Raw genomic sequence first — 26,774 nt, forward strand, 5'->3', positions numbered from 1 at the left:
AAAGATCAATTACGAAATATCAACATTTCATCTTATTGGATGAATTTTATGGAAAACAAATTTATCTAACCAGTATAATCTATATGAAGAAAGTCCTCAAAGCAAAGCAGAAAAAGAAATGGCTATACTACTATTAGACAAAGTAGACTGCAAAATAAGGAAGATTACTACTTAGGATTTCATGACGATAAAAAAGGCTCAACACTTAAGGAGGCAATGACAACTGTAAATGTGTATGTGCTAAATAAAATTTTTTTGTTGTTTCGAGACGGAGTCTTGTTCTGTCATCCAGGCTGGAGTGCAGTGGCATGATACCAGCCACCTCCACGGAGGCTGATCACTGCAACCTCTATCTCCCAGGTGCAAGTGACTCTCCTGCCTCACCCTCCTGAGTAGCTGAGATTACAGCTGCCTACCTTCATGCCAGGCTATTTTTGTATTTTTAGTAGAGACAAGATTTCATCATGTTGGTCAGGCTGGTCTCGAACTCCCAATCTCAGGTGATCCACTCCACCTTGGCCTCCCAAAGTGCTGGGATTACAGGCATGAGCCACGGCATCCAGCCTTTTTTTTCTTTTTGAGACGGAATCTTGCTCTGTTGCCCAGGCTGGAGTGCAGTGGAGCAATCTTGGTTCACTGCAATCTCCATCTCCCAAGTTCAAGTGATTCTCCTGCCTCAGCCTCCCAAGTAGCTGGGATTACAGGCACCTGCCACCACAACCAGCAAATTCTTGTATTTTTAGTAGAGACAGGGTTTCACCACATTGGCCAGGCTGGTCTCATACTTCTGACCTCAAGTGATCCACTATCTCAGCTTTCCAAAGTGCTGGGGTTATAGGCATGGGCCACTATGCCTGGCCTAAATAAGAGAATTTTAACATACATAAAGGAAAAGTTGACAGAACTGAAGAAAAAGATGAAGATTTTGGCATCCTACTCCTGTAATTGACTGAACAATCTTTCAAAAAAAATCAGTAAAGATATAAAAGATCCTAACAGTATTATTAACTACCTGTTCTAATCAACATTTATAGAACGGTATATTCAAAAACTGTATGTAAAATATTCTTTTCAAGTATATATGGAACATTCATCCATACAGATAATGTGATGAAGCATAAGGTACGTCTCAATACATTTCGAAAGACTGAAAACTTTACAAAACATGTTCTCTGATCACAATGGATTAAATTAGAAATCAGTAATAGTAAGCTATCTAGAAGAGGCTCAAAAATTTGGAAATTAAACAATAAAAAAGAAATCACAAGGGAAATCAGAAAATATTTCAAACCAAATAAAGCACAACATACAGAAATGTATGAGATGCAGCCAAAACAGGGTTTAGAAAGATATTTATGTGTAAATACTAAATGATGACAGGGTTAAAATCAAGTATCTAAATGTCCCCCTTGGTCGGGCGCAGTCACTCACACCTGCAATCCCAGCACTTCGGGAGGCTGAAGCAGGTGGATCACTTGAGATAAGGAGTTTGATACCAGCCTGGCCGACATGATGAAACCCCACCTCTACCAAAAATATAAAAATTAGCTGGGCATGGTGGCGCATGCCTGTAATCCCAGCTACTTGAGAGGCTTAGGCAGGAGAATCGCTTGAACCTCGCAGGCGAAGGTTGCAGTGAGCCAAGATACTGCAGTAAGCCAAGATCTGAGGCAGGTGGATCACCTAAGGTCAGGATTTCGAGACCAGCCTGGCCAACAGGACGAAACCACGTCTTTACTAAACACACAAAAATTAGCTGGGCATGGTGACACGTGCCTGTATTCCAAGCTACTGGGGAGGCCGAGGCAGGAGAATTGCTTGAACCTGTGAACCTGGAAGGCGGAGGTTGCAATGAGCCAAGATTATCCCATTGCACTCCAGCCTGGACAACAAGAGTAAAACTCCATCTCAAAAACAAAAACATAGCTGAAACTAAAGCAAACAAATAAATGGAGAGATGGTTATACCATGTTGATGAGTTGCGAAGTTCAATATTGCTAAGATATGCATTCTTGGCTGGGCGTGGTGGCTCATGCCTGCAATCCCAGCACTTTGGGAGGCTGAGGCAGGTGGATCAGGAAGTCAGGAGATCCAGACCATACTGGCCATGGTGAAACCCCATCTCTACTAAAAATACAAAAATTAACTGGGCATGGTGGTAGCCGCCTATAGTCCCATATCCTCAGGAGGCTGAGGCAGGAGAATCGCTTGAACCCAGGAGGTGGAGGTTGCATTGAGCTGAGATCATGTCACTGCACTCCAGCCTGGGCGACATGGCAAAACTCTATATCCAAAAAAAAAAAAAAAAAAAAGCATTCTCTCCCAAATTGAACTATATATTCAATATAATCCTATTCATAATCCCAATATACCTGGCTAAGTTTTGTATTTTTAGTTGAGACAGGGTTTTACCATGTTGCCCAGGCTGGCCTTGAACTCCTCTGGGCTCAAGTGATCAGCCCACCTCAGCCTACCAAAGTGCTGGGATTACAGGTGTGAGACATCATGCCTGGGCTGTTTTATTTTTTAATAGAATTGATGAGCTATATTCCTACAATCCTCACAGAAAAAAAAATTGAGCTGATTCTAAAATGTATATGGATGTACAAAGGACTTAAGAGTAGGCAAAATTGTCTTTGAAAAGATGAAGAGTCAGATCCCGGTGGCCGGGGCTTCAGGAGCCCCGGAACCGGGATAAGAAAAAAGATAAAGAAAAGATGAAGAAAGCTGGAAGACTTATAGTATCTGACTTCAAAACTTACTGCTAAGCTACATTAATCAAAACAGTATGGTACTGGCATAACAACAGTCAAGGAGCGCAACGAAACAGAATAGAGTCCAAAACAGACCTATATTTTTACAGTCAATTAGCTTTTGACAAAATAACTCACTGAGGGCAAGGAAAGTCTTTTTTTAACAAATGATGTTGGAACAACTGGATATTCATTTGGGGGAAAAAAAATGATGCTTGATCCCTACTGCACACCATTCACAAAAATTAATTTAAGATGGCTCACAGAGCTAAATATAAAAAGTTAAAATGATAACGTTTCTAGAAGAAAATACAGGACAATATATTCACAACCTGGAAGTAAGCAAAAATTTATTCTAAGAAAGCAGAGAACAATAACCATAAAAAAATTCCATAAGCTGGACTTCACTGACATTAAAAAACTTCAGCACATGAAAAGATCCCATAAGGAAAATCGACAGGCAAACCACAGACTTGGAGAAACTAACTGCAAAACATATCTGATAAAAGACTTCTATACAGAATATATCAAGAACTAAACACACAAGCAACCTAATTTTTAAAATTAGTTTTTCTCTTTCTTCCTTAGGATGGCTTTTTTTTTTTTTTTTTTTTTTTTTTTTTTTTTTAGGATGGCTTGTTTCTTAAGGTCTAAATTTTTAAAGGGGCAAAAACTTGGACAGACAATTCATAAATTAAGATACATGAATGACCAGTAGGTACATGATCAAGTGCTCATCATCATTAGTCATTAGGGAAGCAGAAGTTAAAACTACCATTTGATAATTCTACACAATCATCAGAATGGCTTAAACTTAAAAGACTAACAACATCAAATGCTGGTGAGGATATGGAGCAACTGGAATTTTCATTCTTTGCCAGTGGTAGTGTAAAAAGCTACAAGCACTTTGAGAAAAGGCTTGCCAGTTTCTTATAAAGTTAAAACTATACCTACCCTTTGATCCAGTGATTCTGTTTCTAGTAACTGCCTAAGAAAAAATGAAAACATAGATGTACAAGTAGAATTTCTATATTTCTTTTGTTGTTTTTTTGAGACAGAGTCTTACTCTGTCACCTAGGCTAGGGAGTGCAGTGGTGTGATCCTGGTTCATTGCAGCCTCAACTTCCCAGGCTCAAGTAATGCTCCCATCTCAGCCTCCCAAGTAGCTAGGGCTACAAGAGTGAGCCACTATACCCTGCTTTTTTTGTTTTTGTTTTGTTTTGTTTTGTTTTGTAGAGATAGAGTCTCACTATGCTGCCCAGCTTGGTCTCAAACTCCAGGGCTCAAGCAATCCTTGTGCCTCAGCCTCCCAAAGTGCTGGCATTACAGAAGCAAGCCACCACAACCAGCCTAAGAAGTCAAGTTTCATAGCAGCTTTATTCATGGTAGCCCAAAACTGGAAACTATCCAAAAGTCCATTAACAGGAAAATGGATAAACAAATTGTGTTGTAGTCACAGATTATAATGAATATTGCTCAGCATTAAAAAGGCATAAACTGGCCAGGTGTGGTAGTTCACATCTATAATCCCAGAACTTTGGGAGGCCAAGGCGGGTGGATCACCTGAGATCAGGAGTTCGAGACCAGACTGAACAGTGAAACCCCATCTCTACTAAAAATATAAAAATTAGCCAGCCATGGTGGCCCAGGACTGTAGTCCCAGCTACTCAGGAGGCTGAGGTAGGAGAATTGCTTGAACCCGGGAAGCAGAGGTTGCAGTGAGCTGAGACTGTGCCACTGCATTCCAGCCTGGCCACAGAACAAGACTCCTCAAAAAAAAGGGCATAAGCCGGGCGCAGTGGCTCAAGCCTGTAATCCCAGCACGGCGGGTGGATCACGAGGTCGAGAGATCTAGACCATCCTGGTCAACATGGTGAAACCCCGTCTCTACTAAAGATACAAAAAATTAGCTGGGCATGGTGGTGCGTGCCTGTAATCCCAGCTACTCAGGAGGCTGGGGCAGGAGAATTGCCTGAATCCAGGAGGCGGAGGTTGCGGTGAGCTGAGATCGCGCCATTGCACTCCAACCTGGGTAACAAGAACGAAACTCCGTCTCAAAAAAAAAAAAAAAAAAAAAAAAAAAGGGCATAAACCACCGAAAAACAGTGAGGATGAATCTCAAAGACATAATGCTGAGGAGCTGGACACAAGGGCACATACCGTGAAATTCCGTTTAATACATTTAATATGAACTTCTAGAAAAGGATAACAAAAAAACGGACTAGTGACTGCCCGGGATGGCAGTGGGAAACTCACTGAAAAGGAACACGGAAGAACTTTCTACGGTTATATTAATGTTCTACATCTTGATTACATGAAAATATCTATTTGCCAAATTTATACAGACAAACAACATACACTTCAAGGTATATAAATTTTACCTTTCAAAAAAGACTGAATCATAATGTTATAGATTGCATGTTTGTGTCCTCCAAAATTCGTACGTTGAAATGCTAAACCCCTGATGGGATGATATGAGGAGGTGGGAGTTTGGGGAGGTAACTGGAGCACAAGGCATTAGTGCTCTGAGAAGAAACACCAGAAAGACTCTAGAGAACTTGCGTCTTCTCTCTCTCTCTCTGCCATCTGTCATTTGAGGACACAGCAAGAAGAGGGCCGCCTGCAAATCCTAAAGGAAGCCCTTGCCAGACACCAGACTTGTCTACCAGCACTTTAATCTGTGCTTATCAGCCTCCAGAACTGTAAGAAATAAATGTCTGCTGTTTAAGCCATGCAGGATACAGTATAATTTGTTATAGCAGCCCAAACTATATGGAGACATGTAATAATGACCTAGTAGAAGAAGTATACTGTGTGGAGGTACAGATTAAGTAAAAATCGCAGGGTTGTTGATTCTGGCTGCTGGGTACCTAGGGTTAATTACTGTTCATTTTGTACCTGTTTGAGGTTTTTTTATATTATATTATCTTTAAGTTAAAAAAAAAGGCTTTTAGAGAGACTCATTAGTTTCTTGCCTTTGTTTTATTCATAACTTTATACAGCAGACTTTTTATTTTTGTAAAAGTAATTTGAGGACTGCTTAGAGGTGTGACTTGAGAAAAACTAGTACCACACCTAGACCTGATGGTGGCATCAGGGTCTGCAGCTGGGAGGAATGGTGGGAAGATCACCAGCTCTGGACCTACACAGACCTGAGCTCAGACTCAGCTCTACGACTTGCCAGTTGGGCAGCAACGGGCCAGGTGGGGAACTCGATCTCTGCAAACTTTAATTCCCTAGTCTGAAAGATATAACAATGCATCTTCCTCCCAGGGCTTCAGAGGGGATTCAATGACACATGCATATAATTCAGCTGGTACTGTTCATGACACCAGATACGTAGTGAACAACTGCTGTAATCAATTTTACTATTATTATCTCACTTCCATCTTCAAACAGTCTTCAAGCTCTGCTAACTTGTATTGTCTGTTATGGGAAAACTGATTTACATAGCAAGTTGCTTTATCTCGTGTGCCAGCACTGCGCTAAGTGCTGTATCTGCCCTATTTAATTTCACTCTCACAGCAATCTTACAGGGTAGATACTGTGGTTATCCCCGTTGTATAAATAAAGAAACAGAGGCACAGAGAAATTAAGAAATTGTCCAAGATCACATTAACTAAAGTGAAAGACCTGCTTGTTCTGATCTTTGGAGTCAGAGCTAGTAACCCTACACTGAACCCTAGGTTTGGAAGACTTGTGCCAATGTCACTGCCTCGGGGCACAGAGAAATCCTACAAATACCAAGGTTAGGGATTTTTTTTAACAGACTCATTCCATTTCTTCTATTTCCATAGGAAAAATGCAGACTAAAAGCACGGCAAAAGAGAACTCTTTTTTTTGTTGTTGTTGTTGTTGTTTGAGACAGGGTCTTGCTCTGTTGCCCAGGCTGGGTGGCACAATCATGGCTCACTGCAACCTCAACCTCAACCTCAACCTCCAAGGCCCAAGCAATCCCCCCACTTCAGCTTCCTGAGTATCTAGGACTACAGGCACCACCACTATGCCCAGCTAATTTTCGTATTTCGTAATTTTTGGTAGAGCGGGGGTTTTGCCATGTTCCCCAGGCTGGTCTTGAACTTCCAGGCTTAAGTGTTCCTCCCACCTTGGCCTCCCAAAGTGCTGAGATTACAGGTGTGAGCCACTGCACCCAAAGACAGACTATTCTTGTCTGTGTATTCTTGGCGAGTACTGGTGGAGGAGAATTCTGAGGATATACCAGAAAAGACACGCAGCGGACTCTGTTCTGTTGAGGCCTCAGGCAAGTAAGTAACTTCCTTATTCCTAACCGAGGCCTTGAGTTTCTCAAAAGGGAAACAATCCTCAAGAGTGAAAGTGCCCTCCCTGCCACAGTACTAATGTGTTATGTGTATTTTTTTTTTAACCTTTCCTTTACTTCATATTAACTAAAATTTCTGCAAAGGCCATCCATTTCTATTTCAATTAAAGCAGAGGAAAGGGGCAGAAGTTAACACTGGAGGGGGTAAGGGCTAGAGGCTCAAATACCAACCTCATTCTGCCCAAGTGACTCAGTGTGACTTTCTGTTATTAGTGCTTCACATTCCTCACACCACCTACACAACTGTGCAAGATGACTCTGAGGATTCATTTACACAATGATTAGTAAATGAAGATGGATTTTTGTGTGTGTGCTGTTACCTAAGTAAGGGACATGGTTTCCTGGTGGTGAGGCACATCCTGGGTCTGCTCACTGCCAAATCCATCACACACCAAAAGTGCCTGGTCCACCTGAGTTGTGGCTTCCTTGTCAAGGAAGGCAGAATGAGACGGTCTCACTCGTCACCCAGGCTGGAGTTCAGTGGCACAAACACAGCTCATTACAGTGTCACCTTCCTGGGTTCAAGAGATCCCCCGCTTTGCCGGGCGCGGTGGCTCAAGCCTGTAATCCCAGCACTTTGGGAGGCCGAGGCGGGTGGATCACGAGGTCGAGAGATCGAGACCATCCTGGTCAACATGGTGAAACCCCGTCTCTACTAAAAATACAAAAAATTAGCTGGGCATGGTGGTGCGTGCCTGTAATCCCAGCTACTCAGGAGGCTGAGGCAGGAGAATTGCCTGAACCCAGGAGGCGGAGGTTGCGGTGAGCCGAGATCGCGCCATTGCACTCCAGCTTGGGTAACAAGAGCGAAACTCCGTCTCAAAAAAAAAAAAAAAAAAAAAAAAGAGATCCCCCGCTTCAGCCTCCCAAGTAGCTGGGACCACAGGCACACACCACCAGGCCTGACTGATTTTTAAAATTTTTTTGTGGAGACAGAGTTTCCCTTGTTGCCCAGGCTGGTCTCAAACTCCTGGGCTCAAGCAAGCCTACCACCTTGGTCTCCCAACGAGCTGAGATTACAGGCATGAGCCATCATGCCAGGCCAAACTATGGGATGTGTTCTAATCAACTGCTGTTAAAGTTAAAGGCAACGGGTCGGACACAGTGGCTCAGGCTTGTAATCCCAACACTTTGGGAGGCCAAGGCAGGCGGATCACGAGGTCAGGAGTTTGAGACCAGCCTGACCAACATGATGAAACCCCATCTCTACTAAATATACAAAAAAATTAGCTGGGTCTGATGGCATATGCCTGTAATATCAGCTCTTCAGGAGGCTGAGGCAGGAGAATCACTTGAATCCAGGAGGCGAAGTTGCAGCGAGCTGAGATCGCACCACTGTACTCCAGCCTGGTGACAGAGGGAGACTCCATCTCAATAAAAATGTTAAAGGCAAAGAACATAAATTGTTTTTGAAATACAATGAATGATTACACAGAGAGTAAGGAAGGCCACTATCCACTGCACATTTACCATGTGCCCCACCTTGTTAGTTTCCTGTTCATTCCTTTGTTTTGTCGTCAGGCACTCAGGACAAGGAAGCCAAGATTCAGGCGGACCAGGTATGTGAGGAATCTAGCAGACGGTAGGTCCAGGATGTGCTTCACCACTGGGAAACCATGTCCCTTAGGTAACCGCACAATCTTCCCAGGGATTGAGGAGGCATGAGAAGGAACTTCAATAAACTGAGCGTTCTTCACCCCCCAGAGAACTGTTCCTTAGAACATTCTAAACTTCTTTGATAGAGGCTGGACCCACTGGCTCACATCTGTAATCCCAGCACTTTGGGAGGCCAAGGCAAGTGGATCACTTTGAGCTCAGGAGTTTGAGACCAGCCACAACATGGCGAGACCCTGTCTCTTAGAAAAATTAGGCTGGGCGTGGTGGCTCATACCTGCAATCCCAGCACTCTAGGAGCCCAAGATGGGCACGTCACTTGAGGTCAGGAGTCCGAGACCAGCCTCTCCAACATGATGAAACCCTGTTTCTACTAAAAATACAAAAATTAGCTGAGTATGGTGACACACGCCTATAGTCTCAGGTACTCGAGAGGCTGAGGCTGGAGAATCGCCTGAGCCCTGGAAGAGGAGGTTGCAGTGAGCTGAGATCACACCACTGTACTACAGGGCTGGGCGACAGAGTGAGATCCTATCTAAAAAAAAAAAATACATCACACCCTGCTGTTCAAAGTCCTGCACTGGCAATTTTGGATCAAAAGGTGGCTGTTTAAGGAAGTCTGTTCTTTCTTTTTTTCAATTTTGTAGACTCAGGGTCTTGCTATATTGCCCAGACTGATCTCAAACTCCTGAGCACAAGTGATCCTCCTGCCTCAGCCTCCTAAGTAGCTGGAATTTCAAGTGAGAGCCACAACACATAGCTGTCTCCTCTTTAGATGTGGGATAATCAGTACACTGTGCATCAAATTCTCTCTCATGAGTGGTTTACAAGTAAAGATGGAGTCAGGGAAAGATAAAGAAACACAGAGAATGCAGAATGCACAGAGAGGAACAAGTACTAGAAGAGAAAGAGCAGAACACTTGGTGGCTTCAGAATCTTGATAGTCGTAGGTAAACTGCCATATGCATTGAGCAGTGAAGAACAACGATTTGCCTTAGCAGAATCTAGACTCACATCTGGCTCTGCCCACCCTGTGATCTAGAAAAAATGTCAAATACCTCACATCTGAAAGCACCTATCTTCATGTGCAGAACAAGGATGATAATAACCCTATCCAGATGTCATGAGGATGAAATTACTATTCTTGGCCAGGTGTGGCGGCTCACATCTATAATTCCAGCACTTTGGGAGGCTGAGGCCCAGGAGTTCGAGGTCAGCTTGGGTAACACAGTGAGACCCCATCTGTATTTTAAAAGTTAACTAATTAAGTAATTTAAAAATGAAGGCTGGGCCGGACATGGTAGTTCATGCCTGTAATCCCAGAATCTTGGGAGGCCAAGGTGGGTAGATCATCTGAGGTCAGGAGTTCGAGACCAGCCTGGCCAACATAGTGAAAACCCCATCTCTATTGAAAATACAAAAATTAGCCAGGTGTGGTGGCATGCACCTATAATCCCAGCTACTCGGGACACTGAGGCTGAAGAACTGCTGGAACCCAGGAGGCAGAGGCTGCAGTGAGCCGAGATCGTGCCACTGCACTCCAGTCTGGGCAACAGAGCAAGATTCTATCTCAAAAATAAAGTAAAATAAAAAATGAAGGCGTGGTATGGTGGCTCAGGCTGAGCACAATGGCTCAGGTTGGGCACGGTAGCTCATGCCTGTATTCCCAACATTTATATTATATTAATATAATATTAATATATTAATTTATTCTTAGTTAAATTGCAAGGACCTCTAATACATTTAGACTAAGGTTGCTTTAATAGAAGTCCAACACATGGCCAGGCACCGGTGGCTCATGCCTGCAATCCCAGCCCTTTGGGAGGCTGAGGCAGGCAGATACCTTGAGGTCTGAGGTCAGGAGTTTGAGACTAGCCTGGGTAACATGGTGAAACTCTGTCTCTACTAAATATGCAAAAATTAAAAGGGCATTTGGTGTGCTCCTGTGGTCCCAGCTACTCAGGAGACTGAGGTGGGAAGATCACTTAAGCCTGGGAGGTGGAGGCTGCAGTGAGCCAAGATTGAGCCACTGCACTCAAGCCTGAGTGACAGAGTGAGACCCTGTCTCAAAAAGAAAAAACAAAAAAACCCCGCAAAAACAAACAAAATCAATGGGCCAGGCATAGTGGCTCACGCCTGTAATCCCGGCACTTTGGGAGGCCAAGGTAGGCAGGTCACTTGAGGTCAAAGAATTCAAGACCAGCATGGCCAACATGGTGAAACCCGGTTTATACTTAAAAATAATAGGCCGGGCGCAGTGGCTCAAGCCTGTAATCCCAGCACTTTGGGAGGCCAAGGCGGGTGGATCACGAGGTCAAGAGATTAAGACCATCCTGGTCAACATGGTGAAATCCCGTCTCTACTAAAAATACAAAAAATTAGCTGGGCATGGTGGCGCGTGCCTGTAGTCCCAGCTTCTAAGAGGCTGAGGCAAGAGAATTGCCTGAACCCAGGAGGCGGAGGTTGCAGTGAGCCGAGACCACGCCATTGCACTCCAGCCTGGGCAACAAGAGCGAAACTCCGTCTCAAAAATAATAATAATAATAAGTTTGGTGGCACAAACCTACAGTCCCAGCTACTCAGGAGGCTAAGGCATGAGGATCACTTAAACCAGGGAGGCAGAGGTTGCAGTGAGCCAAGACTGTGCCACTGTACTCCAGCGTGGGCGATGAGTGAGACTCTGTCTCAAAAAAAAAAAAAATTAATGGATCATAAATGTATGGGTTCACTTCCCAACTCTTTCTTGTTCCATTGGTTGATATATGCTTTTTTTTTTTTTAAATTAAAAAAAAAAGAGAAATCCAGCCAGGCACAGTGACTCACACCTGTAATCCCAGCACTTCAGGAAGCCGAGGCAGGGGATCACTTGAGGTCAGGAGTTCAAGACTGGCCAATATGATGAAACTCTGTCTCTACAAAAATTAGCCAGGCACGGGTGAGTGCCTGTAATCCCAGCTACTTGGAAGGCTGAAGCAGGAGAATTGTTGAACCTGGGAGTTGGAGGTTGCAGTGAGCTGAGATTGCCCCATTGTAGTTCAGCCTGGGAAGACAGAGTGAGACTCTGTATAAAAAAAAAAAAAAAAGAAAGAAATCCAACACATATATAACTTTTAAGAACACACAAACTGTTTAAGGTGAGGCACACTTTTAAAACAAAAATTTTTGTGGCCATAGATTACTGCTATTACAGTAAGCCTACATATGAGTAAGTTCTGGTATGATAAACATAACATTAGCATATAACCCTTACTGCCCAAAGAAATCTGATTGTATCTTACACGGTATTAATGAATAAACTTTCTCTGCTAATACGAAGTTGCCGTTCTTAACTGCAGTCCGGATCTGTCCGGTCCTAAGTACATCGCTGATGGCCTACCTTTCAAAGCGCTGCTTCATTTGTTTACATGCATAGCAGTTTCCATCTCTCAGGCTTTGCATCTTCATAACTTCAGAAAACGTTCCCTCTCCTATTTTGCCAATTGCTTTATAGTCTATAAACAAAAGTGATTACAAAAATAAAATGTTATTTATGCATACATTTGTATTAACTTCCATACAGCAAAGTTTTTATTTGTAAGAGAATTTAACAGCAATATACTGAGAATTGCTCGCCTATCTCTGTTAAGGTTCAGTGGTCTTCTCAACTTTAGGAGAAGGTGGAACAAAGCAGCATTTCCTCCCAGTCTGAGCCCTCCCTTGTATAGCAGGAACCACCTTACCTGGATCCTGGCCAGTGAGGAGAGGCTCAGCTACCCGATACCCTACAAGATTCAGAAAGCAGAGGGGCAGCAGAGGTGGGATTCTTCCCCAGGGGTAGGCACAGGTGTGGGCTTAGGCTCCAGGCTGATGTCACATTGTCCCAGCAGCCTAGTCCAAGGACTCTCCTGAAATTCACCTTCCCTGGTCCCACAGAGGGCCTAGCTGATCTGCAACAGTTTCCTACAATTCTTGCACTTCCTAATTTTCTGAAAGCGAACAGCAACTTTCTCTGGCTTTGCGGCCACCACACTACCCCCCGCCCTGACAATGGTTCTGTGAGCCTCTAGTTCACTATGTTAAATGCTTTCCCTTTGAAATACCTAGGACAGTTTCCGTTGTCCCGACAAAACCCTGACTGACAACAAATGAGCACCTTGATGTGGGGTAGTGCTGTGAACAAAAATCTGAAATATGTGAGTCTGGCTTATTGGTCAGATGGCAAAATGCCAGAGCCTGGCATATTATGACGAAATATCGTCCGCTTGAAGGAATGCCTGCATTCACTGCTGCCTTTCATGAACCGAATATCCACTGAGCCTGCTGGCCCAGGGAAAGTGGTGGGAAGAGTCAGAATGATGGAGTATATTGAATCTACTGACTGCCTTAGCAAGCTATTTCAAGACAAAGATAAGCAGAGGCAAGAATGGCTACACTACTTGTCAAGCGGGAATGGAAGGAATAGGTAAACTCTAGAGAGTAAAAGTCTCACCAGCTGTAAAAGTTTCCACAGCCCAAATAATTGGAAAGTAAGACTGCAAAAGCCTTGGCAGAGAACAGTCCATGAGCCTTCTCCATTATACACATGGCTCATCCTTGTAGCAGAGATCAGAGAAAGGCAATTACAATCTCCAGGCATTTGTTTCAGAAGGAAGCTCCTATAAACAAAGATGGTATTCACAGTGTTGCAAAAGTAAGAATGCCAGAAACTTAAATATCCAGTATCAAGGAAATGCTCTAATAAGCTACGAAATAGTCACAGATTGAAATATTATATAATTATTAATAATGATGCCTTCAAATAATATTTCATGACATGGGAAAATGTTCAGCCATAATTTCATGTTAAGTGAAAAAAAAAGGATTATGATCATACATATCACACCTGCATAGAAAAAGACTGAATATAAATATGTAACATTTTTAGAGTATCTGTGTCTGAGTGGGATTGAAGGTGATTTAAATTTTCTTCATTATAATTCTCTTCATTTTTCTTTCTTTTTTTTACATCTCCTTTTTGAATTAATTCTCTATATTTTTCAATGTTTGCAATGAATACACATTACTTTAAATGTGCATGAAGGTGAGCATTTCAAGAATTTTAAGAAATCAGTAAGTGTCGGCTAAGCGCCAAGAAAAACATGAACTTAAAATGAACTATCTTAGAACTACAATATCATTTTAAAGGAAAACAGACATAAAGATCACAGGAAGGGTCTGGGTGTGGTGGCTCAAGCCTGTAATCCCAGCATTCCGGGAGGCTGAAGTGGGTGGATGGCTTGGGCTCAGGTGTCTGAGACTAGCCTGGGCAACATGGTGAAATCTTGTCTCTACTAAAAACACAAAAAATTAGCCAGGTGTGGTGCCATGTGCCTGTAGTCCCAGCTACTTGGGAGGCTGAGACAGGAGAATCATCTGAGCCCGGGAAGTTAAGGCTGCAGTGAGCCATGATGGTGCCACTGTACTTCAGTCTGAGTGAGAGAGATAGACTCTGTCTCGAAAAAAAAAAAAAAAAAAAAAAATTACAGGAGAGATTGGAGGTCAGTTACTGAAAAATCAAGCTCTGGACTAAGGAATTCAGATTTAAGAGAAGAAAGAGGGATTTTATACAATAAATTCCAATTTGTGTTTCATCACAGATAAATTAAGCAGACTCACTTTAAAAAAATAGGTCAACTGTACTAGCTGGGCGTGGTGGCGCGTGCCTGTAATCCCAGCTATTTAGGAGGCTGAGGCAGGAGAATTGCCTGAGCCCAGGAGGCGGAGGTTGCGGTGAGCCGAGATTGCGCCATTGCACTCCAGCCTGGGTAACAAGAGCGAAACTCTGTCTCAAAAAAAAAAAAAAAAAAAAAAAAGGTCAACTGTGAACTTTAACGTGGATTCAGTACCCAAATTCAGTGTGTGCCAATGTCCCAGCCTGGCTCTAGACCACCACAACAGCAATAAATGGAACTTGCTGCAGTGGAGATGTCTGTGGTAGATAAAGGAGTCACTTGCTTTCCTCGTGGCTCTTCTCGTAGGCAGAAAGTATAGGGTATAAAACAAGGGTAACAGGCAGGCAGAAACAAAGAAATCATCTCTATGAAAAAATACCTGGGAAAAGTTCCTATTCTCTCCAACAAATCTGGCGTATTTTCACAGGTCTTCAAACTTAAACAAGAAACACTGAAATGCAGACAAAGCACGACAGAAAGCTCTGAAGGGCACCGAGCCATGGCACTGGAAATAAAAGTCATGCCCCCATTATTGGGAATAGAGTCAACAAGGGCCAAAACAAAAAGAAAAACAGATTCAAGGACAAAGAGGGGTTAAAATAACAGAGCTGGATGAAAAAGGGAGAACAAGAGACACAAATGAATATATCTGTATTAAGATTCCATGCACATTGATTAAACCAAAGCTTGTTTAAGTGGAATTCAATCTTATTTAACAAGCGAAAATGAAGGTCAAATTCACTTTTTGTGAAATGCAAAGCTTGTCACGTTCAAGTCCAAACATTTTTATTCATGTGCTGTTTGTAAAGTTCTTAATCAGGGCAGGTGACAGGCATCAGAGCTATGGGGCTTCACCAGCAGGAGGAGGAAAACAATTGGGGGGAGGGGGGATGTTAATTGCTGGTTACAGCTAGCTTATGCAAGAAAGAGGAATTCAGTTTCTTACTAATTTCCATTCTCTTCAAGAGATTAAGTAGTTCAAACCAAATTACTAAAAACAAGGTCAAGAAGCTTCAACAACGAGGGCTGTACACAATTAATTACTTAGTATAGCGAGGAAAATTATTACTTGAATTACTAAACATGGCAAAAAACACAAAAGAACACAAAACTATTCGAAAATTTAAATTATACCCATTAACCCAATAAGTCCACTGCTAGAACTCTGTGCCACTGATAAACTCGAAGAATTATTCCAAGATCTATGTGCTGGATCGGGCATGATGGCTCACATCTGTAATCCTAACACTTATGGAGTGCAAGATGAAAAGATCACTTGAGATCAGGAGTTCAAGACCAGCCCAGTCAACATAGCAAGACCTGGCCAGGCATAGTGACTCACACGTGTAATCCCAGCACTTTGTGAGGCCAAGGCAGGTGGATCACCTGAGGTCAGGAGTTTCAGATCAGCCTGGCCAACATGATGACACCCAGTCTCTACTAAAACAATAAAAATTAGCCAGGCGTGGTGGTGCATGCCTGTAATCTCAGCTACTTAAGAGGCTAAGGCAGGAGAATCACTTGAATTAAGAAGGTGGAGAGCGCAGTGAGCCAAGATCGTACCACTGTACTCTGGCCTGGGCAACAGAGAGAGACTACATCTCAGGAAAAAAAAAAAAAAAAGCTAGCAAGACCTAATCTATTAAAAAAATATATATTGGCCAGGTGCAGTAACTCATGCCTGTAATCTCAGCACTTTGGGAGGCCAAGGTGGGAGGATCACAAGGTCAGAAGATTGAGACCATCCTGGCCAACATGGTAAAACCCCATCTCTACTAAAAATACAAAAAAATTAGCTGGGTGTGGTGGTGCATGCCTGTAATCTCAGCTACTCGGGAGGCTGAGACAGGAGAATTGCTTGAACCCAGGAAGCGGAGGTTTCAGTGAGCCGAGATCATGCCACTGCACTACAGCCTGGCAACATAGCAAGACTCCGTCTCAAAAAAAAAAAAAAAAAAAAAAAAAAAAATCTATGTTCTTTTTTTTTTTTGAGACGGAGTTTCACTCTTGTTACCCAGGCTGGAGTGCAATGGCACGATCTCGGCTCACCACAACCTCCGCCTCCTGGGTTCAGGCAATTCTCCTGCCTCAGCCTCCTGAGTAGCTGGGATTACAGGCACGCACCACCACGCCCAGCTAATTTTTTGTATTTTTAGTAGAGACGGGGTTTCACCATGTTGACCAGGATGGTCTCGATCTCTTGACCTCATGATCCACCCGCCTTGGCCTCCCAAAGTGCTGGGATTACAGGCTTGAGCCACCGCGCCCGGCACCTCGTTTTTATTTCAAGAGAAACAGTTGCTAGATGATGCACCTATTTATAAAAACAGAAGGTAGCCAGACACAGTGGTTCACACCTGTAATTCCAGCACTCTGGGAGGCTGAGGCAGGAGGATCACCTGAGCCCAGGAGTTTGAGATCAGTCCAGGCAACATGGTGAGACCCTCATCTCTAAAAAAATAATAATAATAAACAATAAATAAATAAAATAAAAACAAAAGTTGATGCTCACACAAGGAAGGAAATGAAAAGGATTTCTTGAGGTAACTTTTTTGATTCTATGAAAATACTGGCATTTAAGAAAAACAAATTCTTTAACTCTTCCCATGGGGGAAACACAAAAAAGACAGCTTACCCCTCATTTTAATTATAACAGACACTTTAAAAAATTATCTCTGGGCTGGGCACAGTGGCTGATGCCTTTAATCCCAGCACTTGGGGAGCCCAAAGCACTTGGATCACAAGGTCAGGAGTTCAAGACCAGACTAGCCGGGAGCGGTGGCTCAATTCTGTAATCCCAGCACTTTGGGAGGCCAAGGGGGGCAAATCACGAGGTCAAGAGATCGAGACCATCCTGGTCAACATGGTGAAACCCCGTCTCTACTAAAAATACAAAAAAAAAAAAAAAAAAAAAAAAAAAAAATTAGCTGGGCATGGTGGTGAGTGCCTGTAATCCCAGCTACTCAGGAGGCTGAGGTAGGAGAATTGCCTGAACCCAGGAGGCAGAGGTTGCGGTGAGCCGAGATCGTGCCATTGCACTCCAGCCTGGGTAACAAGAGCAAAACTCCGTCTCAAAAAAAAAAAAAAGAATCCCCCTGGCAGGGGGGTGGTGGCTTATGCCTGTAATCCCAGCACTTTGAAAGGTTGAGGCAGGCAGATTACCTGAGGTCAGGAGTTTGAGACCAGCCTGGCCAACATGGTGAAACCCCGTCTCTACTAAAAATACAAAAAAAAAAAAAAAACTAGCTGGGCATGGTGGCGCGTGCCTGTAATCCCAGCTACTCAGGAGGCTGAGGCAGGAGAACTGCCTGAACCCAGGAGGCGGAGGTTGCTGTGAGCCGAGATCGGGCCATTGCACTCCAGCCTGGGTAACAAGAGCAAAACTCCGTCTCAAAAAAAAAAACAAACCAACCAAAAAAAAAAGACCAGCCTAGCTAAGATGGTGAAACTCTACTAAAAACTACAAAAAAATCAGCCAGGTGTGGTGGCAGGCACCTATTATCCCAGCTACATGAGAGGCTGAGGCAGGAGAATTGCTTGAACCCAGGAGGTGAAGGTTGCAGTAAGCCAAGATCACGCCACTGAACTCCAGCCTCAGCGGCAGAGCAAGACTCTGTCTCAAGAAAAAAAAAAAAAGAAAGAAAAAAGTTCAGACGGGGAGAAAACAGTGGTACTTCAGTTAGACTAGATAAAACTTTTTGAAGTAAAGATCTGACTGATATTTTCATTCTTTCCCTTTTCATATTCCTGCCTTCCATCCACTGGGAAAGCAAATAATAATTCATTCACAATTTATCATGTACCAGACACTGTGCTATGAGCTTTACAAAGAGAATTTCATTTAATCTTTGAAACAATGCTATGTGATTGATATTATCGTCCCTGTTTAAAGATGAATGTGGGTAGGGCATGATGGCTCACGTCCATAATCCCAGCACTTTGAGAGGCCAAGGCAGGTGGATCACCTGAGGTCAGGAGATTGTGACCAGCCTGGCCAACATGGGGAAACCCTGTCTCTACCAAAATTAGCTGGGCGTGGTGGCAGACGCCTGTATTCTCAGCTACTCAGGAGGCTGAGGCAGGAGAAATGCTTGAACCTGGCAGGCGGAGGTTGCAGTGAGCTGAGATCAGCCATTGTACTCCAGCCTGGGCAACAAGAGTGAAACTCTGTCTAAAAAAAAAAAAAAAAAAAAGATGAATACGGATGATTTTATTTTCCAAATATAGCAGCCTATAGATATGCTATCTCACTGGCTCATTTTCAGTGTGTCAGGGCGTGGTGGCTCACTCCTGTAATCCCAACACTTTGTGAGGCGGAGGCGGGAGAATCGCTTGAGCCCGGGAGGTTGAGGCTGCAGTGAGCTGTGAATGCACCACTGTATTCCAGCCTGGGTGACAGAGCAAGATCCTGTCTTAAAAAAAAAAAAAAAAAAAAAAAAAAAAAAAAAAGGGCCGGGCGCGCGGTGGCTCAAGCCTGTAATCCCAGCACTTTGGGAGGCCGAGGCGGGTGGATCACGAGGTCAAGAGATCGAGACCATCCTGGTCAACATGGTGAAACCCCGTCTCTACTTAAAATACTAAAAATTAGGCTGGGCGTGGTGGCTCAAGCCTGTAATCCCAGCACTTTGGGAAGCCGAGGCGGGCGGATCGTGAGGTCAAGAGATCGAGACCATCCTGGTCAACATGGTGAAACCCCGTCTCTACTAAAAATACAAAAAATTAGCTGGGCATGGTGGCGCATGCCTGTAATCCCAGCTACTCAGGAGGTTGAGGCAGGAGAATTGCTTGAACCCAGGAGGTGGAGGTTGCAGTGAGCCAAGATCGCGCCATTGCACTCCAGCCAGGGAAACAAGAGCGAAACTCCATCTCAAAAAAAAAAAAACTAAAAATTAGCTGGGCATGGCGGCGCGTGCCTGTAATCCCAGCTACTCAGAAGGCTGAGGCAGGAGAATTGCTTGAACCCAGGAGGCGGAGGCTGTGGTGAGCCGAGGTCACGCCATTGCACTCCAGCCTAGGTAACAAGAGTGAAACTCGGCCGGGCGCGGTGGCTCAAGCCTGTAATCCCAGCACTTTGGGAGGCCGAGGCGGGTGGATCACGAGGTCGAGAGATCGAGACCATCCTGGTCAACATGGTGAAACCCCGTCTCTACTAAAAATACAAAAAAAAAAAAAAAAAAAAAAAATTAGCTGGGCATGGTGGTGAGTGCCTGTAATCCCAGCTACTCAGGAGGCTGAGGTAGGAGAATTGCCTGAACCCAGGAGGCAGAGGTTGCGGTGAGCCGAGATCGTGCCATTGCACTCCAGCCTGGGTAACAAGAGCAAAACTCCGTCTCAAAAAAAAAAAAAAGAATCCCCCTGGCAGGGGGGTGGTGGCTTATGCCTGTAATCCCAGCACTTTGAAAGGTTGAGGCAGGCAGATTACCTGAGGTCAGGAGTTTGAGACCAGCCTGGCCAACATGGTGAAACCCCGTCTCTACTAAAAATACAAAAAAAAAAAAAAAAACTAGCTGGGCATGGTGGCGCGTGCCTGTAATCCCAGCTACTCAGGAGGCTGAGGCAGGAGAACTGCCTGAACCCAGGAGGCGGAGGTTGCTGTGAGCCGAGATCGGGCCATTGCACTCCAGCCTGGGTAACAAGAGCAAAACTCCGTCTCAAAAAAAAAAACAAACCAACCAAAAAAAAAAGACCAGCCTAGCTAAGATGGTGAAACTCTACTAAAAACTACAAAAAAATCAGCCAGGTGTGGTGGCAGGCACCTATTATCCCAGCTACATGAGAGGCTGAGGCAGGAGAATTGCTTGAACCCAGGAGGTGAAGGTTGCAGTAAGCCAAGATCACGCCACTGAACTCCAGCCTCAGCGGCAGAGCAAGACTCTGTCTCAAGAAAAAAAAAAAAAGAAAGAAAAAAGTTCAGACGGGGAGAAAACAGTGGTACTTCAGTTAGACTAGATAAAACTTTTTGAAGTAAAGATCTGACTGATATTTTCATTCTTTCCCTTTTCATATTCCTGCCTTCCATCCACTGGGAAAGCAAATAATAATTCATTCACAATTTATCATGTACCAGACACTGTGCTATGAGCTTTACAAAGAGAATTTCATTTAATCTTTGAAACAATGCTATGTGATTGATATTATCGTCCCTGTTTAAAGATGAATGTGGGTAGGGCATGATGGCTCACGTCCATAATCCCAGCACTTTGAGAGGCCAAGGCAGGTGGATCACCTGAGGTCAGGAGATTGTGACCAGCCTGGCCAACATGGGGAAACCCTGTCTCTACCAAAATTAGCTGGGCGTGGTGGCAGACGCCTGTATTCTCAGCTACTCAGGAGGCTGAGGCAGGAGAAATGCTTGAACCTGGCAGGCGGAGGTTGCAGTGAGCTGAGATCAGCCATTGTACTCCAGCCTGGGCAACAAGAGTGAAACTCTGTCTAAAAAAAAAAAAAAAAAAAAGATGAATACGGATGATTTTATTTTCCAAATATAGCAGCCTATAGATATGCTATCTCACTGGCTCATTTTCAGTGTGTCAGGGCGTGGTGGCTCACTCCTGTAATCCCAACACTTTGTGAGGCGGAGGCGGGAGAATCGCTTGAGCCCGGGAGGTTGAGGCTGCAGTGAGCTGTGAATGCACCACTGTATTCCAGCCTGGGTGACAGAGCAAGATCCTGTCTTAAAAAAAAAAAAAAAAAAAAAAAAAAAAAAAAGGGCCGGGCGCGCGGTGGCTCAAGCCTGTAATCCCAGCACTTTGGGAGGCCGAGGCGGGTGGATCACGAGGTCAAGAGATCGAGACCATCCTGGTCAACATGGTGAAACCCCGTCTCTACTTAAAATACTAAAAATTAGGCTGGGCGTGGTGGCTCAAGCCTGTAATCCCAGCACTTTGGGAAGCCGAGGCGGGCGGATCGTGAGGTCAAGAGATCGAGACCATCCTGGTCAACATGGTGAAACCCCGTCTCTACTAAAAATACAAAAAATTAGCTGGGCATGGTGGCGCATGCCTGTAATCCCAGCTACTCAGGAGGTTGAGGCAGGAGAATTGCTTGAACCCAGGAGGTGGAGGTTGCAGTGAGCCAAGATCGCGCCATTGCACTCCAGCCAGGGTAACAAGAGCGAAACTCCATCTCAAAAAAAAAAAAACTAAAAATTAGCTGGGCATGGCGGCGCGTGCCTGTAATCCCAGCTACTCAGAAGGCTGAGGCAGGAGAATTGCTTGAACCCAGGAGGCGGAGGCTGTGGTGAGCCGAGGTCACGCCATTGCACTCCAGCCTAGGTAACAAGAGTGAAACTCGGCCGGGCGCGGTGGCTCAAGCCTGTAATCCCAGCACTTTGGGAGGCCGAGGCGGGTGGATCACGAGGTCGAGAGATCGAGACCATCCTGGTCAACATGGTGAAACCCCGTCTCTACTAAAAATACAAAAAATTAGCTGGGCATGGCGGCGCGTGCCTGTAATCCCAGCTACTCAGGAGGCTGAGGCAGGAGAATTGCCTGAACCCAGGAGGCGGAGGTTGCAGTGAGCCGAGATCGTGCCATTGCACTCCAGCCTGGGTAACAAGAGCGAAACTCTGTCTCAAAAAAAAAAAAAGAGTGAAACTCCGCCTCAAAAAAAAAAAAGAGTTAGGATCCATGTTCTCTTCCCCTTGAATCTGGGAGACTGCAGAAGCGATGCTATGCCACAGACCAGAAAGCCTAATGCAGCTTCCACCTCATACGTTTGGGATGTTCACTTTAGAACCAACTGCCATGTTGAGAGGAAGCCCAGGCCACAGGGAGAGATCTTGTGTAGTGTTCTGACTGACACCAAGCTGAGGTCCCTATCGGCAGCCAGCATCAACTACCAGACATTCAAGGGAAGAAACTTTTTTTTTTTTTTTTTTTTGAGACGGAGTTTCGCTCTTGTTACCCAGGCTGGAGTGCAATGGCACGATCTCGGCTCACCGCAACCTCCGCCTCCTGGGTTCAGGTAATTCTCCTGCCTCAGCCTCCTGAGTAGCTGGGATTACAGGCACGCACCACCATGCCCAGCTAATTTTTTGTATTTTTAGTAGAGACGGGGTTTCACCATGTTGACCGGGATGGTCTCGATCTCTTGACCTAGTGATCCACTCGCCTCGGCCTCCCAAAGTGCTGGGATTACAGGTTTGAGCCACCGCGCCCGGCCAAGGGAAGAAACTTTTAAGATGGCTGGGCGCAATGGTTCACACCTGTAATCCCAGCACTTTGGGTGGCTGAGGCAGGCAAATCACTTGAGGTCAGGAGTTTGAGACCAGCCTGGCCAAACCCAGTTTCTACAAAAAATATAAAATTAGTTGGGAATGGTGGTGCATGCCTACAATCCCAGCTACTCGGTAGGCTGAGACAGGAGAATCGTTTGAACCCAGGAGGCGGAGGTTGCAGTGAGCCAAGATTGTGTCACTGCACTCCAGCCTGGGCAACAGAGTGAAGCTCCATCTCAAAATAAAAGAAGAAACTTTTAAGATGACTTCAGCACCAGCCACCATCTGACTGCATGACAGACTTCCAGTAAGACCTACCTAGTTGAATCCAGGCAACCTGAAGAACCACAAGAAATACTGATAGTTGTTCTTTTTTATTATTATTATTTATTATTTATTATTTTCTTTTTCCTTTTTTTTTTCTTTAACAAACTCCTCTGAGCTAAGATAGTTGTTCTTTTAAGCACAAAATTGAAGTGATCTGTTTCACAGTAATAGACAACCGAACTATAGGGTTCACTGCCACACTGGGTGCCAGATACAGGGTCCAGCCCTACAGGGTTCTGTGAGCTGCTCCTGGCTGGTGTGGAGACGAGAAATTGTAGAAATAAAAGACACAAGACATAGAGATAGAGAAAAGAGTTTGAGTCCATGAGTCTACTACTACCGAAATCACGGAGACCAGCAGTGGCCCCAAATGCCAAGAGGCTCTCGCTTTTATTGAGTTGCAAATCTGGGGTCAGGGTAGGTAGGGCGTGGCAGTGATAGGGTCAAGAACATCACCTGTCATCAGGTAGGGGCTTAGGAATTTCTGGCAACCAAAGTGAGGTAAGCAGCATAATGCATCAGCACTTTTTCCATACGTATCAAGAAAGAACTAAAACATGAAGATTTATATTACTATTACTGATGATCTTTTCTAAGAAAAAAAGGAAGCAGGTGCAGAAGCAGAACGAGAGCGGACATGGAACATGACCACTGAAGCACAGCATCTCATAGAGACAGTTAAGCCCCTGGATGTCTGCAGGCCTCCCTGACAGCTGTCAGGCCTACCACAAGAGCTTGGAGAAGCAGTTTTCTCCAGATTTCCCCAGGAAGGAGATATCTTGGCCATTTTGGACATCTCCTTCCCTAGTTGGCTAAAAAGCAGGTGCTTTCACAGTGCTGGCGCTGTCACACAGCTGAGGTGCCCTCCAGCAGCACTTACGCGGCGTGACACAGGGCGTAGAGCATCTTGCCTTAGTGTCCTTCATTTTACAATGTTACCCCAGGTTCACACTTCCACCTGAGAGGCATTAGTAAAAGATTTAAGATCACCTATGAATAACTAAGATTACATGTGAATAACTAATAACTACTACGGTTATATTTCTAGTTACTTTCTTCTTCATTATTTATATGAAAATAGGCTAAAGCTTGAAGAAAATCAGCGTAAGAAAAAAAGTGAGGGCCGGGCGCGGTGGCTCAAGCCTGTAATCCCAGCACTTTGGGAGGCTGAGGCGGGTGAATCACGAGGTCAAGAGATCGAGACTATCCTGGTCAACATGGTGAAACCCCGTCTCTACTAAAAATACAAAAAATTAGCTGGGCATGGTGGCGCATGCCTGTAATCCCAGCTACTCAGGAGGCTGAGGCAGGAGAATTGCCTGAATCCAGGAGGTGGAGGTTGCAGTGAGCCGAGATCATGCCATTGCACTCCAGCCTGGGAAACAAGAGTGAAACTCCGTCTCAAAAAAAAAAAAAAAAGAAAAAAAGTGAGTAACAGGCTTGAAGCTGCCATGCCCACTGGCTCCAATGCCGACACTCTTAACAACTGCTGAGAGCTCTACTTGCTCTCTACTGTGGCAAATGACATCAAATAAAAAGAAGGACAGGAATACTCCACAGAATAACACACCTCTAAACACCTGGACATTGCCTAGAAAACAAATACAAAAATATACCAAGAAAATCCAGAAAGAAAGACCCCTGTAATAATCTAGCCTTCCTAGCCCCACTGTGACCCCAAGCTATGGATCCAATTTCACCATTACTTGCTTTTCCTGATCATTCTACTTCTATGAATCTGTCTCTGTGACTTCCAGTTCTGGAATATTCTCTCCATTGTTAACTATTTGTAAATCATTTATTTAATGATCAGGATGTAAACCAGGGGGATAAAAGGTTACAATAATACTTAGGGTAAATTTTAAGGTAGAAGGAAGAAAGGGAGAATAAAAATGTCACCATTAAACCAACTAACCAAAAACTACCCAAATGACCATCTAAAAGAACATACCAAACAATACTAAATAGATTTTAAAAACAAAAGTTTAAAAGATGTAAATCGGCCAGATATAGTGGCTCATGTCTGTAATCCCAGCACTTTGGAAGGCCAAGGCAGGCAGATCACGAGGTCAGGGGTTCGAGACCAGCATGGCTAAAATGGTGAAACCCTGTCTCCGTCTCTACTAAAAAAAGAAATTAGCCGTGTGTCATGGCGCACACCTGTAGTCCTAGCTACTCAGGAGGCTGAGGCAGGAGAATTGCTTGAACCCGGGAGGCGGAGGTTGCAGTGAGCCGAGATTGAGCCTCTGCACTCCAGCCTGGTGCCTGCCAATAGAGTGAGACTCTGCCTCAAAAAAAAAAAAAAAAAAAAAAAAAAAAAAAAAAAAAAAAAAAAAAAGTTAGGTTCAAGCCAGCATTTAAAAAAATAAAATGAATCACACTCAACTCCCCAAACTCCAATGTAAGAAGCACGCACCCACACCAAAATATGCCTGAGCGGGGCTCGGGTCGGCTCGCCGAGACCCCAAAGTTCCCAACCCAGCCCCAATCCCTCGAACTTCCCCCAGGGGCACTGGCTTCCTACAGCCGAGGGGGATTCGGGATCCACATGCGGAGCCTCTCATGCCTTCCGAGTCACGGCAGAAAGCTACGACGCCCGGCCCCGCCGGCCCCGCAGGCCCCTCAAGCTCCCCAGTCCCTCCCGCCCCGGCCACTCGCTCTCCAGTCCCTGCCCCGTCCCCGGCCCCACTCACTCTTCATCTTGGTTGCGGAAGCCGGCTACAACCCTTTGCCGACACTCGACGTAAAAGAAAGAGGCAGGAAGGGTGCCCCCTGCTTTCCACTTCCCTGAGGCGGGGTCCCGCACTAGGATCTCCGTGGTGGCCCCTTGAAGGAGAGCGTTAGGATCCCGCCGCCATGTTGTGTCCCTGTCACCGTAGCAACCGTCAGGCCGCGAACGCCCCGAGCGGTCTCCCGCGCGTGCGCAAAAACTCCCCATCCGTGTACGCGTGCGCAGTGGAGCCCGTGCCCCCTCTCTGGCGGGTTGCTAAGCAACCTCACCGCGGCTTCCTGGTAAATACTGTGCAATTCCCGCCCTCGTGTTGGGGCGACCTTCGCCGGGCTCTCTTTCGCTGCTGTCTTGGGATAGGAGAGATTTCCGACCCACTGCGTGGACGATAGCCTTGAGCTTTAATTGGGATTGAGAGCTTCTACACGAAATTGTTAATTGATAAATGTTCTTTGCAATCTCATTCTACAGTTGAGCATCATCTTCAAGTCTGGTTCATAGCGATTTCCCAGTCAACTTGTAACTTTTCTTTTTTTTCTTTTTTTCAGACAAAGTCTCGCTGTTTCGCCCAGGCCGGAGTGCAGTGGCACGATCTTGGCTCACTGCAACCTCCACTTCCCTGGTCCAAGCTATTCTGCCTCGGCCTCCCGAGTAGCTGGGACTACAGGTGCCTGCCACCACGCCCGGCTAATTTTTCTGTTTTTAGTACACAGCGTTTCACCATGTTGGCCAGGTTGGTGTCGAACTCTTTATCTCCAGTGATGCGCCTGCCTCAGCCTCCCAAAATGCTGGGATTACAGGCGTGAGCCACTGCGCCTGACCAGTTTTTCGTTTTAATCCAACAAGCATTTGCTTTGCTCCAGGCACTGTTGCAGGCATTGGGGATTTAAAGGACAGTGTAGACAACAAGTTCACAGATTTCTTGAAACTTACATTCTACTGTAAAGACAAATGAATGAACACAGGAATGAACTGTGTGCAGACACAATGCCTGAGCATCACAGTGGCCGAGTCCTCGGGACCCTGACAAAACAATAAAATAAGACCATACTATATGCAGGTATAGCATTTTATGAAGCTCATCAGAGTATTCTTACAACTATTC

The 26,774-nt window shown here is 44.9% G+C and overlaps 1 protein-coding gene across 8 annotated transcripts in view; it reads right to left on the reverse strand.

Moving 5' to 3' along the window:
• MOK (MOK protein kinase) overlaps window positions 1–25,846 on the reverse strand; it is a 57,859-nt gene extending 32,013 nt beyond the window's left edge. For 4 of the 8 annotated variants that reach the window (XR_012516433.1, XR_012516434.1, XM_039462823.2 and 1 more), the window contains exons 1-3: window positions 25,635–25,846; window positions 13,175–13,340; window positions 12,083–12,197 (exon numbers count right to left, since the gene is read on the reverse strand). Coding sequence is in view for 5 of the 8 variants with exons in the window: in XM_039462823.2 (XP_039318757.1) it covers window positions 12,083–12,197; window positions 13,175–13,247 (188 nt within the window). In the remaining 3 variants the exon portion in view is untranslated. The remainder of the gene's footprint in view (window positions 1–12,082; window positions 12,198–13,174; window positions 13,341–25,634) is intronic. The other 4 variants (XM_074394326.1, XM_003933374.4, XM_074394324.1 and 1 more) reach the window with 2 other exon arrangements.
• Window positions 25,847–26,774: the final 928 nt, after the last annotated feature.

This window comes from Saimiri boliviensis, chromosome 2, assembly GCF_048565385.1.
Source record: "Saimiri boliviensis isolate mSaiBol1 chromosome 2, mSaiBol1.pri, whole genome shotgun sequence".
In the NCBI taxonomy this organism is placed as follows: Eukaryota; Metazoa; Chordata; class Mammalia; order Primates; family Cebidae; genus Saimiri; species Saimiri boliviensis.